Below are 15,838 nucleotides of genomic sequence, written 5' to 3'. Positions count from 1 at the left end.
GGTTCGTATCGGAGGATACGGACCCGCTCGCCAGCCAATCAGAGCGCAGGATTTGGACCGAGAAAAAAATAAAGTAAATTATTCGTGAAAAAAAAATATAATAATGAATATTAAACATTGAATCTTATTTTCTGGTCAAGGCTGGGTTTCACTGTTCCATAATTCCAATGTTCCTTTAACTGTTTCCTTGAATCCGTAACACCATGAGCAGATTGTGTCTCTGGCCAATCAAATCTACGGAAAGATGGTTACGTCATGCGGAAGTGTATCGCTATTGGCTGCTTCTTTGTGCTGAAGCGAATCAGGTCTGTGTACAGACCATCAGTGAAGTGTCTGAAGTCCAGCTGTGTGCTGATCAGGTAGGGCAGCAGGGATTACTTCTCACTTTACATGCACAGCATTTATATTTAAAGCTATTTATATTTGAGCTGGTCAGTTTAGATATATTTCAGATTGTAATATTAAAACTTTACATTTATATTTTATTTTTACAGTATTAATGAAGCCACAGTGCTGTTAATATCTGATTGGTCAGAAGGTGTTGATTAACTTTCTGCCAGGTAAATATCAGTGCATTGTTGTTTGTGTTATTCACAGAGACTTGTATGCTCTATATTACACTGTGTTATTTGTCGATATGGTGAAGTGTTCTGGAAGGCGATGTTTAGTTAACATTTTTGGAAGGAGTTTCCAGTGTCAGTACTTTGTAACAGTCAGAGGTAAAGTTTTATTCGGACATAGGAAAGGTCGTGTTAACTTCAAGAGAGAAAACAGAGGCTGGACTGCTTATAAGTCAAGTCAACTTTATTGTCAAATATGCTATACATGCTCGACTTACAGCACAGATGAAATTTCAGTCCTCTCTGACCCACGGTGCAAACAGGCAATGCAATAAATAAAAATAGAATAATTGAAATAAACAATATAAACAGTATAAACACTGTAGATAAGAACTAGACATAGACTAAACACTCGTGTGTGTGTGTGTGTGTGTGTATATATATATATATATATATATATATATATATATATATATATTAGTGCTGTCAAAAATGTCGCGTTATTAACGCGTTAACTTGACTCAATTTTAACAGCGATAATTTTTTTATCGCGAGATTAACGCTCTGTGGCATGATGTAGGTTTTTCATAAGTTCTTGAAACTGCCAGGAACTCGGAACAGAGACTTTGGTTAGAAAACCGATAGCAGCTAGACTGTAATGCCACGCCCCGCACAACCAGAGTCCTCTGCCCTCCTCCCCCAAAGAACCAGCGTGGGCAGGGTGCGCTAGTAGAGATGGGATTTATGGCTCTTTGATGGGATCCGCATCTTTGTGATCCGTTCTTTGAAAAGAGCCGTTCAAAAGACTGGTTAATTTGGCTCTTTGTAAATATTTATTCAGTTTTAAGAAGACAGCGTCTAAAGAAGCCAGATCCCTCTGAACTGTAAACTCAATGCTATCCCAGAAATCCTTCCTGTAATATGCAAATTTGGCCACCTCTGACTGGACAGCGCGACGCATCAACAGGCAGAAAGTGTAAAAGTACAAAATGTGTTAAGTGAGCTGAAACAGTAAAGATCAGATTCAATGCAATATTTATCAACGAACAACTTAAAGTTAATATAATAGTGTACTTTATATTATAAATCAAACATGTCAAGCCTACCGGCACTGTGTAACCTGTCTCTCTGATTAGAGTTGTAGACTAACTCAAGCAGTAGATCACTTCAGTCATGGTTCTCTTGCTAGCCCCGCGCCGGTGCTCGGCTTAGGTTTCACTTTGCGCTGGCTGTGTCAAGACGTGTTATGCTTTGCAATAAAAAAAAAAAACATTGGTACAAAGCAAGCCCATTCACTTTTTTATGCTGATAAGAGAATTACAATGGTTTTTTTATGTGACAAAAATGTGCAATTAAATTGCGATTAATCGCGAGTTAACTATGACTGTCGCGACATTAATCGCGATTAAATATTTTAATCGCTTGACAGCACTAAAATATATATGAGTGAGGGGCGGCAGAGATAATGAGATGAGATATATGAGTGATTCCACGCTTATGGGTACTGAAATGGGGACATGAACTTATTCACCTAAAACCATTTCTTTTTTTACCATCAGGTCACAAAACATGTAATCTTTAATGAATGACGTTAAAAGATAACTTTAATTTTCTGAGATGTAATAAAAACATATTTATATGCCAAAGTCAAGCCTATGAGTTCCAAAATGATGTCTGTTACATTACTTCTGTTACGATTGTCCATCTCGCGTCTGTTACAAATTAATTACAATCTAGCTATATACCATGTTAATCTTATTGAAAGAATGTGTATGTTTATTCTACTACACATGTTTATTAATTATATTTGCTAAAACATCACCTTCCTATGTTTCAAAAAGTAATTCTACATTGTTAAAATTGAGAATATATATGTCCACAACACTTCTGTTACATTCTGACTTTGGCATATAAATATGTTTTTATTACATCTCAGAAAATTAAAGTTATCTTTTAACATATCATTCATTAAAGATTGCATGTTTTGTGACCTGATGGTAAAAAAAAAAGAAATGGTTTTAGGTGAATTTTTAAAAATAAGTTCATGTCCCCATTTCAGTACCCATAAGCGTGGAATCACTCATATATACACACACACACACACACACACATTGGAGCAAATAAACAGTCAAGGGCACTTGAGGTATACAGTGGTGCTTGAAAGTTTGTGAACCCTTTAGAATTTTCTATATTTCTGCATAAATATGACCTAAAACATCATCAGATTTTCACACAAGTCCTAAAAGTAGATAAAGAGAACCCAGTTAAACAAACGAGACAAAAATATAATACTTGGTCATTTATTTATTGAGGAAAATCATCCAGTGTTACATATCTGTGAGTGGCAAAAGTATGTGAACCTCTAGGATTAGCAGTTAATTTGCAGGTGAAATTAAAGTCAGGTGTTTTCAATCAATGGGATGACAATGAGGAGTGAGTGGGCACCCTGTTTTATTTAAAGAACAGGGATCTATCAAAGTCTGATCTTCACAACACATGTTTGTGGAAGTGTATTATGGCATGAACAAAGGAGATTTCTGAGGACCTCAGAAAAAAAGTGTTGTTGATGCTCATCAGGCTGAAAAAGGTTATAAAAGCATCTCTAAAGAGTTTGTACTCCACCAATCCACAGTCAGAGAGACTGTGTACAAATGGAGGAAATTCAAGACCATTGTTACCCTCCCCAGGAGTGGTAGACCAACAAAGATCACTCCAAGAGCAAGGCGTGTAATAGTCGGCGAGGTCACAAAGGACCCCAGGGTAACTTCTAAGCAACTGAAGGCCTCTCTCACATTGGCTAATGTTAATGTTCATGAGTCCACCATCAGGAGAACACTGAACAACAGTGGTGTGCATGGCAGGGTTGCAAGGAGAAAGCCACTGCTCCCCAAAAAGAACATTGCTGCTCGTCTGCAGTTTGCTAAAGATCACGTGGACAAGCCAGAAGGCTATTGGAAAAATGTTTTGTGGGTGGATGAGACCAAAACAGAACTTTTTGGTTTAAATGAGAAGTGTTATGTTTGGAGAAAGGAAAACACTGCATTCCAGCAGAAGAACCTTATCCCATCTGTGAAACATGGTGGTGGTAGTATCATGGTTTGGGCCTGTTTTGCTGCAGCTGAGCCAGGACGGCTTGCCATCATTGATGGAACAATGAATTCTGAATTATACCAGCGAATTCTAAAGGAAAATGTCAGGACATCTGTCCATGAACTGAATCTCAAGAGAAGGTGGGTCATGCAGCAAGACAACAACCCTAAGCACACAAGTCGTTCTACCAAAGAATGGTTAAAGAAGAATAAAGTTAATGTTTTGGAATAGCCAAGTCAAAGTCCTGACCTTAATCCAATGGAAATGTTGTAGAAGGACCTGAAGTGAGCAGTTCATGTGAGGAAACCCACTAACATCCCAGAGTTGAAGCTGTTCTGTACGGAGGAATGGGCTAAAATTCCTCCAAGCCGGTGTGCAGGAATGATCAACAGTTACCGGAAACGTTTAGTTGCAGTTATTGCTGCACAAGGGGGTCACACCAGATACTGAAAGCAAAGGTTCACATACTTTTGCCACTCACAGATATGTAATATTGGCTCATTTTCCTCAATAAATAAATGACCAAGTATAATCTTTTTGTCTCATTTATTTAATTGGGTTCTCTTTATCTACTTTTAGGACTTGTGTGAAAATCTGATGATGTTTTAGGTCATATTTATACAGAAATATAGAAAATTCTAAAGGGTTCACAAACTTTCAAGCACCACTGTAGCAGGTAAACATGAAATAAGCAGTATAAACAATAAACTAATAGCTGTTAAGGTGAGGTAGTGCGGAATAGTGCAAATGAGCAAGGTAAAGTGAAATGTACAGTCCCTGAGTCCAGTGTGTTAATGAATGTTGAGTGTGTGTGTGTGTGTGTTGGTGGGGGGGGGGACTGTGAGGGTGACATGTCAGATGCTGAAGGGGGGGCAGGGGGGTGTGCGGGCAGAATCTGTGGCAGGGGGCAGAGGGGGGAGGAGGGGCAGAACAGGGAGGGATTTGAGCCTCCTGACCGCCTGGTGAAAGAAACTGTCCTTGAGCCTGCTGGTCTTGGCCCGGAGACTCCGCAGCCTCTTCCCCGACGGCAGCAGACTGAAGAGGCTGTGAGATGGGTGGGTGGGATCACCTGCAATCCTGATGGCTTTGCGGGTGAGGCGGGAGTTATAGATATCAATAAGAGAAGGGAGAGAGACACCAATGATCCTCTCAGCTGCTCTCACGATGCGCTGCAGAGTTGTGCAGCAGGACACGGTGCAGGCGCCGTACCACACAGTGATGCAGCTGGTCAGGATGTTCTCAATGGTGCCTCTGTAGAATGTGTGTGTGATGGGGGCCGGGACTCTTGCTTTCTTCAGTTTGCGGAGGAAGTACAGACGCTGTTGGGCCTTTCTGGCCAGTGATGCGGTGTTGTTGCTCCAGGACAGGTCTTCAGAGATGTGCACACCCAGAAACTTGGTGCTGCTCACCCTCTCCACTGCAGCACCGTCGATAGTTAGTGGAGCATGCTGGGTGTGCACTCTCCTGAAGTCCACAACAATCTCCTTCGTCTTCTCCACATTCAGGCGGCGATTGTTGTCCTTGCACCACATGGCCAAGCGGCTCACCTCACTCCTGTAGATTGTCTCATCGCCATTGTTGATGAGACCCACCACAGTCGTGTCATCCGCAAACTTAATGAAGAGATTGGAGCTGGATGTTGGTGTGCAGTCGTGCATCAGCAGAGTGAAGAGGAGGGGGCTCAGCACACATCCTTGGGGGGGCCCCCGTGTTCAGTGTGATGGTGCTGGAGGAGTTGCTGCCGACCCATACAGCCTGTGGTCTCCCCGTCAGGAAGTCCAGCAGCCAGTTGCACAGGGAGGTGTTGAGTCCCAGCTGGTCCAGTTTATGAATGAGCTGCTGAGGAATAATTGTGTTGAATGCTGAGCTAAAGTCTATGAACAGCATTCTGACATACGAGTCTTTTGTCTCCAGGTTGGTGAGGGCTGAGTGGAGGGCAGTGGAGATGGTGTCATCGGTCGAACGGTTGGACTGATATGCAAACTGGAAAGGGTCCAGGGCAGGGGGGAGGGCAGACTTGATATGCCGCATGACTAGCCGCTCGAAGCACTTCATGAGGATGGGAGTGAGTGCGACAGGGCGGTAGTCATTGAAGCAGGAGGGAGACAGCTTCTTCAGGACTGGGATGATGGTGGTGGCTTTGAGGCACGTGGGGACAACAGCCTGGCTCAATGAGATGTTGAAGATGTCTGTAAAGACATCTGTGAGCTCCTCGGCACAGTCTCTCAGGACACGACCAGGAATGTTATCAGGACCCAGGGCTTTCCGTGCATTTGTCGTCCTGAGAGTGCTCCTCACACTGTCTGGGGACAGCATCAACACCTGGTTGCGATATATAACTGCGATATTATAAATTATAACAGGAACTAACATGTTTCATGGATGTTCCACAACATTAACCATAACTATAAACTGATTGGTACATACTTTTAAATTCTTTAAGAACTAAAATGATTGCTGCGGTATAAGAGGAATAAAACAAGTCTGGGTGTTGCTGTAGAAGAAAAATGAACTTCATGGTTGTTGTTCGTCCTTCGGTGTTGAAGATGACCATGACTTCAGTTGGCGGATGTTGGATTGTCTTTGTGTGTCCGGAGGTGACTGATGAGTCCGATCCGGGCCATGAAACTACGTCCACAAGTGGGACACAAGATGGTAGGTGCTGGATTTTCAGTGAATGTGGCTCGAGCCTTGCATGCTGTGCGTTTTCTCTTGGCCTCTTCAGTGCGTCTGGTCTCTTATACTTGAGTTCCGTTAAGAAGTTTGCCTCGCCAGGTAGAGTGGTCCTGAGCCAGGTGCTAAGGTTGATGTCCATGTTCTTGAGGGACACTTTGAGGCAGTCTTTAAAGCGCTTCTTCTGCCCTCCAACTGTGCGACTACCTTGGCTCATTTGTCCATACATGAGCTGTTTTGGTAACCGTCTGTCAGACATTCTAACGACATGGCCAGCCCACCTGACTTGGGCTTTTTGAAGGAGAGTATGGACACTGGGGATGCCGGCCTGTTCCAGGACCTCAGTGTTTGGAACTTTATCCTGCCACTTGATGTTAAGGAGGCTGTGGCGACGGCTTGTGTGGAAGTGGTTTAGCTGTTTGGCGTGTCTACTGTAGACAGTCCAGGTCTCACAAGCATATCGCAGTGTAGTGAGTACCACTGCACGGTAGACCTTTAGTTTGGTGGCAACCTTAAGCCCTCTTCGATCCCAAACATTCTTGTGGAGTCTACCGAAAGCGGCACTTGCTTTGGAAATCCTATTGCTGATCCCAGCATCAATGTTCACCGCTCTTGAGAATGTGCTACCCAGGTAAGTGAAGCTTAAAAATGAACTTCATGGTGATAACAGTAACTGTGTATCATTTCAGGCTACCTTCTTCTTCTGTCCCCATAGCCAGCAAAGGCTGTAAGGGCACCACTGATGACATTTTAACAGTCCATCATTGGTGTGTCTAGGGCATTTTAAACTTGGCCACGCCCATCTCTCTCCTAGCTTGATCAATGGACAATTTCGAGTAGCCAGTTAACCTAACTGCATGACTGTGGGGGAAACCGGAGCACCCGGAGGAAACCCACGCAGACACGGGGAGAACATGCAAACTCCACACAGAAAGGTCCCTGTCAGCCACTGGGTTCGAACCGAGAACCTTCTTGCTGTGAAGTGACAGTGCTAACCACTACACCACTGTGCCGCCCTCAGGCTGCATTATTACACCATAACTATTCTAAAATTGAGAAACATTCTTTTTAGTCTATAATATTATTACCATACATATTATTTTCTCTTTATGAAACAAAATGTATCTTTCTTTACACTCACTGGCCATTTTATTAGGTACACCCTTACACCTGCTGTTTTATGCAGTTCTCTAATTAGTCAATCCCTTGACAGCAGCACAGTGCATCAAATCATGCAGATACAAATCAAGAGCTTCAGTTTGCGTTCACTTCAAATGTCAGAATGGGAAAAATTGTGATCTCTGTGACTTTCACTGTGGCATGGGTGCTGGTTTGAGCCAGATGGACTGGTTTGAGTATTTCAGAAGCTGCTGATCTCTTGGGGTTTTCACACACAACAGTCTCTAGAGTTTATACAGAATGGTGCGAAAAACAAAAAAACATTGAGTTAGCGACAGTTCTGTGGGTGGAAATGTCTTGTTGATAAGCAGTCAGAGGAAAATGGCCAGATTGGTTCGAGCTGCCAGGAAGGATATAGCAACTCTTTACAACTGTGGTGAGCAGAAAAGCATTTCAGCATGCAACAGCAGAAGACCACATTGGGTTCCACTCCTGCCGCCAAGAACAGGAATCTTACAATCAAGAACAAGTTCCTATTAAAGTGGTCGGTGAGTGTATAATGAACATTTATTCTTCTTCTTATAATGTTCTTTTGTCGTCTTGTTTATGCCACAGGATGGACCTGGTCCTGAATTTTGCCGACTCTCATTTCTTCAGTCCGTATGTGTACCTGACCTCCTGGCCTGAAGATGAGCCCCTTCGACAGATTATTGGGCTGCTGGTGGTCACTAACCTTGGCGCTGCAGTTTTGTATCTTGGCCTGGGAGCTTTAAGCTACTACTTCATCTTTGACCACAATTTAATGAAACACCCTCAGTTTTTAGAGGTCACTGCATTATTATTTTTCTTTTGTAGATCAGATGTTATGTAAATAACACATAATGAGCTGATGAAGCTGAGGTCGAGTAATAATTATCAATAGACTGTCACAGAACAGCTTTACAGAAATGCAGAAGTGAATTTTTATTTGGATCCCTAATGAGCAAGCCAGTGACAGGGGAGAAGAAAAACTCCTTGATATCGCATTAAAGCTAAGGTCAGTAATTTTGGAGAAACTCAAGAGTACGCTAGATTTTGAAAGTATCCAACTGAAAAATCCCACTCCCTCCTTTCAGCCCTCTGTCCAAAGCCACCCCTCCAAAACACATGAATGCGCACTGCCTGATTATTGCTGGAGGACGAGTTCATGAGAGGGAGTGTTGAGGGGAGGCGTGTAACGCACCATTGTCATATTCAACTACCTCATGGCTCATTCACATGAAAGAAAATGCCTAACGTTATCATAATGAATGTAAACAACAAACATGGCTATTGTTAATACTCACAGTTGTTGACTAGCTCACTAGCTTTAGCGATATGTCTACAGTATCTCTGCCTAGCCTTGTGGAAGACTCTGGTCATGCGCAATGAGTGCATGGGCAGTGCACGCAGGCAAGTAGGTAGGTAGACAGTGCAGGTAGGCTTTTACAGCCCTGTGATGGCCACAGATGTTAGATTTTTTTTTTCTTTTTATTGTCAGAGCATATGATTTGTTCATTGCTGTCAGAATCTCATCTCATCTCATTATCTCTAGCCGCTTTATCCTTTCTACAGGGTTGCAGGCAAGCTGGAGCCTATCCCAGCTGACTACGGGCGAAAGGCGGGGTACACCCTGGACAAGTCACCAGGTCATCACAGGGCTGACACATAGACACAGACAACCATTCACACTCACATTCACACCTACGGTCAATTTAGAGTCACCAGTTAACCTAACCTGCATGTCTTTGGACTGTGGGGGAAACCGGAGCACCCGGAGGAAACCCGCGCGGACACGGGGAGAACATGCAAACTCCACACAGAAAGGCCCTCGCCGGCCACGGGGCTCGAACCCGGACTTTCTTGCTGTGCGGCGACAGCGCTAACCACTACACCACCGTGCCACCTGCTGTCAGAATGTAAAGAAAATTTCAAGAAATGTAGCAAAGATTGCTTCTGAAATAAATTGCCTACCCTAGCTTTTAGGAAAGAAACCTTTAAACTGAGACCAGAACCCGTCTTCTTTTGGGTCGCACCAGACTGATTGATTATGAATCATTGTAAAGTCAGACATTGCTAAATGGGGTGACCGAATGTTCAGTACAAGTGCCATGTTCTTTTTGATAACTGAGGTATAAATCTATCAAAGTGAAATTTTCCATGGGAGACTGTTTTGGGGGAGTGTAAATCTTTCGGGTGTCCAGGTGGGACCATCGACAGCAGCATGAGTAAGTCATAGGTGCAGAATTCCAGGCTGAAATAGCATCAGGATGAATTAGGTGGGTCCACAGGGCAAGAGGAGCCACAGCAATAGATGTGAGTCAGGATCTGGTGCTGGCATCACATCAGTTTCTAACTGTTGCTCATGTTAGATTCTGATTTTATCCTAGTGTCATTTTGAAACCGACCTGAGATGAATCAACATCTAACTTTGAATCTCCCAGCTTGTCAATTTCATGCTGAAATGCTATCGTCAATATAATCTCTTGCTATCAGACCAGCCAGCAGAGATAGAACAGGTGTAAGCCTTACTCAGTGTTCTCTGTCTCTCTAACAGCCAGCATCGTATTACACAAACCATCTCATCCATACAGCAATGTGTTTGAGTTTTACAGTAAAGTTATTGGGGAATCTCTGCAGTGAGAAATCTGTGACTTAAGACTAGGCTCAACATATCAGTCCCACCTCTAGCACTACCTCTATCAGTGCAAATGGACTACCAAAGGACCGCCGGTGACCAGATTTTAGTTGGGTCAGGTGTTTTAGAATCCAGCACCCACACTGTGATGTAAAAAAAAAAAATCCTAGAAATCCTGGTAGGTCTCATCTGAGAATGAGCCACCGCCCAAATACGTACATTTGTAGTCAGAAGTTTACCTACATAGACATGAATGTCATCATGGACATGAATGTCTTGGCACTATTGGGCTTTCAGTGTTCTCTCTGAACTGCTCTTTTTCTGTGGTGGAATGATTGTATCACTAATAGAAAATAAAGAACCAATAATTTGGTGGACAAGTTGTAAATTGTTTTTGGTTTTCTGAAACACTGTCAAAATTATACATACAAAGTCCAAAATATCCATACACCCACTTAGATTATAGCTTATTAATTCAGTGGTGCTGAAAGCTCAAAAATGTCTTTTAACTTGCCAAGGCCTCTTAACTTCCAGTTAGTGATCATGACTGATAACAGCTGGTAGCTTATCGGTGACAAAAAGGATTTGTTTGACTACACTCATTGGATTAACCAACATAGTACAATGGGAAAGTCCGAGGAGCTCAGTGCAGATCTGAAAAAGAGTAATCATAGATTTACTCAGGAATGTCTCTTGGAGCCATTTCTAAGCAACTGCAGATTCCAAGATCATCAATTCAAACAAGTGTACATAAGTACAAGTTATTGGGAGGTGTAGCCTATTTGCCAAGCCACTTTGCTATAAGAAGACCCAAACTGTCACCCTCAGCTGAGAGGAAATTGGTTTGGATTGTCAGGAATAACCCACAAACCACCAAGGCATAGGCCTGCCATGTACTGGAAGCTGTTGGAACACTAGTGTCGCTGTCTACAGTCAAGCGAGTTTGACATTGCCATGGACTGAGAGGCTGCCGTCCAAGAAAGAAGCCCCTGCTCTAAAATCAACATCTTCAAGCCCGACTAATATTTGCAGTGGACCACATGGACAAAGAAAAAGCCTTCTGGGGAAAAGTGTTACGGTCAGATGAGACAAAGATTGAGTTGTTTCGTCACAATGACAAGAGGTGTAGAAGAACACTGTACCGACTGTAAAGCACTGATGGTGGTAGCATCATGCCTTGAGGATTTTTCTTTTGCCACCAGTGGAACTTGTGCATTGCACAAAGTGAAAGGAATAATGAAGAACCTCAGAATTCTTCAGCATAACCTCAAACCATCAGCAAGGCAGATGAAACATGGGCACAGTTCCAACAGGACAATGACCCCAAACACACATCAAAGCTGATTGTGGGATGGATAAAGCAGGCTAACATTCAGCTAAATCAAGTCCTGACCTCAACCCTGTTGAAAATATGTGGACTGTACTTATAAAATCAGGTCTGTGCCAGGAAACACAAATTTAATTGAACTCGACCAGTTCTGCCAAGAAGAGTGATCGAATATCCAACCGGAATTCTGTCAGAACTTTCTAAGGGACATTTAACCAAATGTTAGGTGTACTGTATGTATATTTTTGACCCTTCTGTATAATTTTCAAAAGTTAATTTCAGAAAACCCAAAATAAGTTAAATCTTGTGAAGCAAATTCTTGTTTTGTTTTTTTCTACTAAAGATGTATGATGTACAGTCATTCTGTCACAGAAAAACAACAGTTCAAAGAAATTACTGAAATCATAATATTGCCATTCTGATTGAGCAGTGGTGTATCTGTTCAGAGCTGGTTCAGTGGCCTTGTACTTCTTACATATTTTTCCTCAAGTCTATGTGAGGTCAATGTGGATAGGTTGTGCCAATAGGGTTAAGGGCCTTGCTGATTTTCTGATCAGTAGCCCAGAGCCTTAAGCTGTTGAGCCACCACTGCCCCATCAGGTAGCCTTGGACTACAGTCAGTAATTATAAACCTACATTCTTTCCATGCACAGAGTGAAATTGTGACTGTTTATTTCATTTCTTGTTCTCCAACAGAACCAGGTGAGACGTGAAATAAAGTATGCTCTGACATCTTTGCCATGGATCAGCATTCCTACAGTTGCACTGTTCTTCGCTGAAGTACGAGGTTACAGCAAGCTCTATGACAATGTTAATGAATCTCCACTGGGTAAGTCAGAGTCTCTCTCTCTCTCTCTCTCTCTCTCTCTCTCTCTCTCTCTCTCTCTGGCAGTAAAGCTATGTCCTTGTGGGGATATTTGACTTGTCCTGATGAGTACAAGTCACAAAGGTTTCGTTTTACTTGGTGAGGTTGTGGTTAGGTTAATAATTATGCCAATGGCAGGTCCTCCCAAGGATCGTAATACAAATTTGTGTGTGTGTTATGTTTTATTCACAAAATTTAACACAATAAACAGATATGACGTATCATTCTTGAACAAATACAAAATGTAAACACTGGCAGATTGCTGTGGAATAAAAATACTTCAGGATGTGCTGTTAATGTAAAATAATCAATAAGTAACTCAGCTTCACAATGGGCCACATCACAGCATCCTTTTTTATATTAATTGTACTTATTTTGTTGTTAGATACATTACTCTGTTCATTAGATTCTTCAATATTTCTAGTTCATTTTCACTTTTCTGTTGTTCAGGGTGGCCAGGACTGATCTGTAGTATGTTCTCCTTCCTCCTTTTTACTGATATGTGCATCTATTGGATTCACCGATTCCTGCATCACAAACTGATCTATAAGGTACTTGTCAGATGTATATATTTTATGATTGAGACAGATTTGAAAATTTAACGTTCATAACCGTTTCATTCCATTTTCTAAATTGGTTTCAGCATTTCCATAAACCTCACCACATCTGGAAGATCCCGACTCCGTTCGCCAGCCATGCTTTCCACCCCGTAGACGGCTTTCTTCAGGGCCTGCCCTACCACATCTATCCTTTCCTCTTCCCCCTGCACAAGGTACTCTACCTGGGCCTCTATGTGTTTGTTAACATATGGACCATCTCCATTCACGATGGTGACTACTGGGTCCCACGGCTGCTGGAGAAATTCATCAACGGAGCTGCTCATCATACTGATCACCATCTGTTCTTCGACTATAACTATGGTCAGTATTTCACGCTTTGGGATCGCCTAGGAGGCTCGTACAGGCATCCATCAGCTCTAATGGGGAAAGGGCCGCTTGAGTGCATCAGGAACCTAAAGAGCTCATTAATCAAGAATGCTAATGGTAAAGAAGAGTAGCTTGCCAACGTCATAACACTGTTCCTTCAGAAACATCGACATCCTTAAACAAGCCTTTATGTTTTAAGGTGTGTCTTTTGCATCAATGAAATGTGCTCTTAAGCTTCTAGAGCAGGGGTTCTCAAACATTTTGCAGCCCAAAACTTAAAAAAAAAAAAAAATGTGAACTAGCTGTAAACTGGATTCAAACTTTGCACTCTCAGAACACATTTTTATTAAAACTGTCTTTCCATTTATTATTACAGTCCTGCATGTTTTTGGGTTACAGATTTCTTTCTTTAAACCCATCACATTCAAGCAATCAGGAAAATATCCTATTAACTTTAAAAACAGATACTGAAAGAAATACAAATAAAATCAGAAGATTTATGCCCAGGTCAGACGGCAGGCTGCAACTAGTTTTCAACTACTTGCGTCTACCTGCAATAACAAAATCGCAGGTAGATGCAAGACTGGTCTTGCATCAACGCATGACAACGCAGATAATGGCAGAGTGTTGCAAAGGGTCTTTAGTAGAGGCAGGTTGACGCAAATGGATCACAATCTGTTCGCATTTCAGCTGCGATTCGCTTCCAATCGGTGCAAATAGCAGGTTGACGCATGTAGAAGGCAGGTCTTCATCTGGATGGCAGAGGACTGGAGGGGAGGAGCCGACAGGAGAAATACAGGAATGGGTAATTAGAGAAAAAACGGAGATTAGAGATCAGCTGCCAAATGAGCGCAAAAGGAAAAAAGCATGATGGAGTCCAGAAACGCAGCCCCACAATCAGAAAGAGCTCTCAGTTCAAAGAACATTCAGAAGTTCAAAGCGCTTCCGCGTCGGGAAAACAACACGCTCACAGTCCCAATAAAAGATATCCACAGAAGAGCGAAATTCTCCACAGTGCGCAGCAAAGTAACAAAATAGAGTACAAAAACCAGAGGGGAAAGGGGGCGAAAAACCATGTCCTGAGGCGAAGACAATCCCGCGCTGAATGAATATCCGAGTGGTATAATATAGAGTTGTGGATGAGCTGATGAGAGACAGGTGTGCTGGCCTCAGTGCGGGGAAAGCTCGGGGGAAAACCAGGGAATGGGGTGAAACATCCGATAAGAACCTAGATGTTCCCGGCTGGCTCGTGACAAGATTCAGCTTAAAAACTCTGCGTCTTGTAATACATCTGACCACAATGAAGGATTTGACGCAAAATGCCTGCATCCACCTGCGGTTGGTTGCCACCTGACTGATCACGGGTTGCAGCATGCGTCTTTCTGCCATCTGACCTGGGCATTAAAGAAAGAAATCACAGACCCCTGGATGTGCTTCACTGACCCTTTTGGGGATCCAGTTTTAAGAACTAAGGCTCTAGATGAATCCCTGAGTTTGAAAAGTAGTATATCAGCTTGAGGGCGGCACGGTGGTGTAGTGGTTAGCACTGTCCCCTCACAGCAAGAAGGTCCTGGGTTCAAGCCCAGTGGCTGACGAGGGCCTTTTTGTGTGGAGTTTGCATGTTCTCCCCATGTCTGTGTGGTTTTCCTCTGGGCGCTCTGGTTTCCCCCACAGTCCAAAGACATGCAGGTTCGGCTAATTGGTGGCTCTAAATTGACCGTAGGTGTGAGTGTGAATGATTTTGTCTCTATGTGTTAGCCCTATGATGACCTGGTGACTTGTCTAGGGTGTACCCCGCCTCTCACCCATAGTCCGCTGGGATAGGCTCCAGCTTGCCCACGGCCCTGCACAGGATAAGCGGCTACAGATAATAGATGGATGGATGGATGGATGGATGGATGGATATATATGTTTGAATACACTTTTTTCAATGTGTTGCCAAATACACACTGATCAGCCATAACATTAAAACCACCTGCCTAATAGTGTGTAGGTCCCTCTTATGCCGCCAAAACAGTTCTGACTCATCGAGGCATGGACTCCACAAGGCCTCTAAAGGTGTACTGTAGTATCTGGCACCATTAGCAGCAGATCCTTTAAGTTGCAAGGGGATGGGACCTCCATGGATTGGACTTGCTTGTCCAGCACATACCACAGATGCTCAATCACATTGAGATCTGGACAATTTGGAGGCCAAGTCAACACCTTGAACTTTTTGTCATGTTTCTCAAACCATTCATGAACAATTTTTGCAGTGTGGCAAGGCACATTAACTTGCTGAAAGAGGCCACTGCCTTTAGGAAATACTGTTGCCATGAAGGGGTGTACTTGGTCTGCACCAATGTTTAGGTAGGTGGTACATGTCAAAGTAACATCCATGTGAATATCACGACCCAATGTTCCCAACAGAACATTAGCCAAAGCATCATAATGCCTCTGCCAGCTTGCCTTCTTCCCATAGTGTATCCTGGTGCCATCTCTTCCCCAGGTAAGTGATGCGCACACACACCTGGGTGTCCACACAGTTCAAGGTGTTGACTTGGCCTCCAAATTGCCCAGTTCTCAATGTGATTGAGCATCTGTGGTATGTGCTGGACAAGCAAGTCTGATCCACGGAGGTCC

At 43.0% G+C, this 15,838-nt stretch overlaps 1 protein-coding gene across 2 annotated transcripts; it reads left to right on the top strand.

The window, feature by feature from the left end:
• Nucleotides 1-223: 223 nt before the first annotated feature.
• Nucleotides 224-15,274, top strand: sc5d (sterol-C5-desaturase). Of its 2 annotated transcripts, XM_060935114.1 has the most exons (6): nt 294-359; nt 495-560; nt 8,058-8,268; nt 12,122-12,254; nt 12,741-12,841; nt 12,934-15,274. In XM_060935114.1, exons 3-6 carry the CDS (start codon nt 8,059-8,061, stop codon nt 13,345-13,347), a joined length of 858 nt encoding a protein of 285 aa, XP_060791097.1. In that variant the 5' UTR covers nt 294-359; nt 495-560; nt 8,058; the 3' UTR covers nt 13,348-15,274. The 2 variants fall into 2 exon arrangements, with proteins under 2 accessions (XP_060791096.1, XP_060791097.1); XM_060935113.1 differs by lacking the exon at nt 495-560 and having other exon boundaries at nt 224-359.
• Nucleotides 15,275-15,838: the final 564 nt, after the last annotated feature.

This window comes from Neoarius graeffei, chromosome 12 (assembly GCF_027579695.1).
Source record: "Neoarius graeffei isolate fNeoGra1 chromosome 12, fNeoGra1.pri, whole genome shotgun sequence".
Lineage (NCBI taxonomy): Eukaryota > Metazoa > Chordata > Actinopteri > Siluriformes > Ariidae > Neoarius > Neoarius graeffei.
The sequence above is the reverse complement of the archived record's forward strand: the minus strand, read 5'-3'. Positions and strand labels throughout refer to the sequence as shown.

Coding starts and splice junctions, on each gene's coding strand:
- sc5d (XM_060935113.1), top strand. CDS start 256: ATGCGGAAGTGTATCGCTATTGGCTGCTTCTTTGTGCTGAAGCGAATC. Junction 8,269..12,121: donor AACACCCTCAGTTTTTAGAG/GTCACTGCATTA, acceptor GTTCTCCAACAG/AACCAGGTGAGACGTGAAAT. Junction 12,842..12,933: donor ATCACAAACTGATCTATAAG/GTACTTGTCAGA, acceptor AATTGGTTTCAG/CATTTCCATAAACCTCACCA.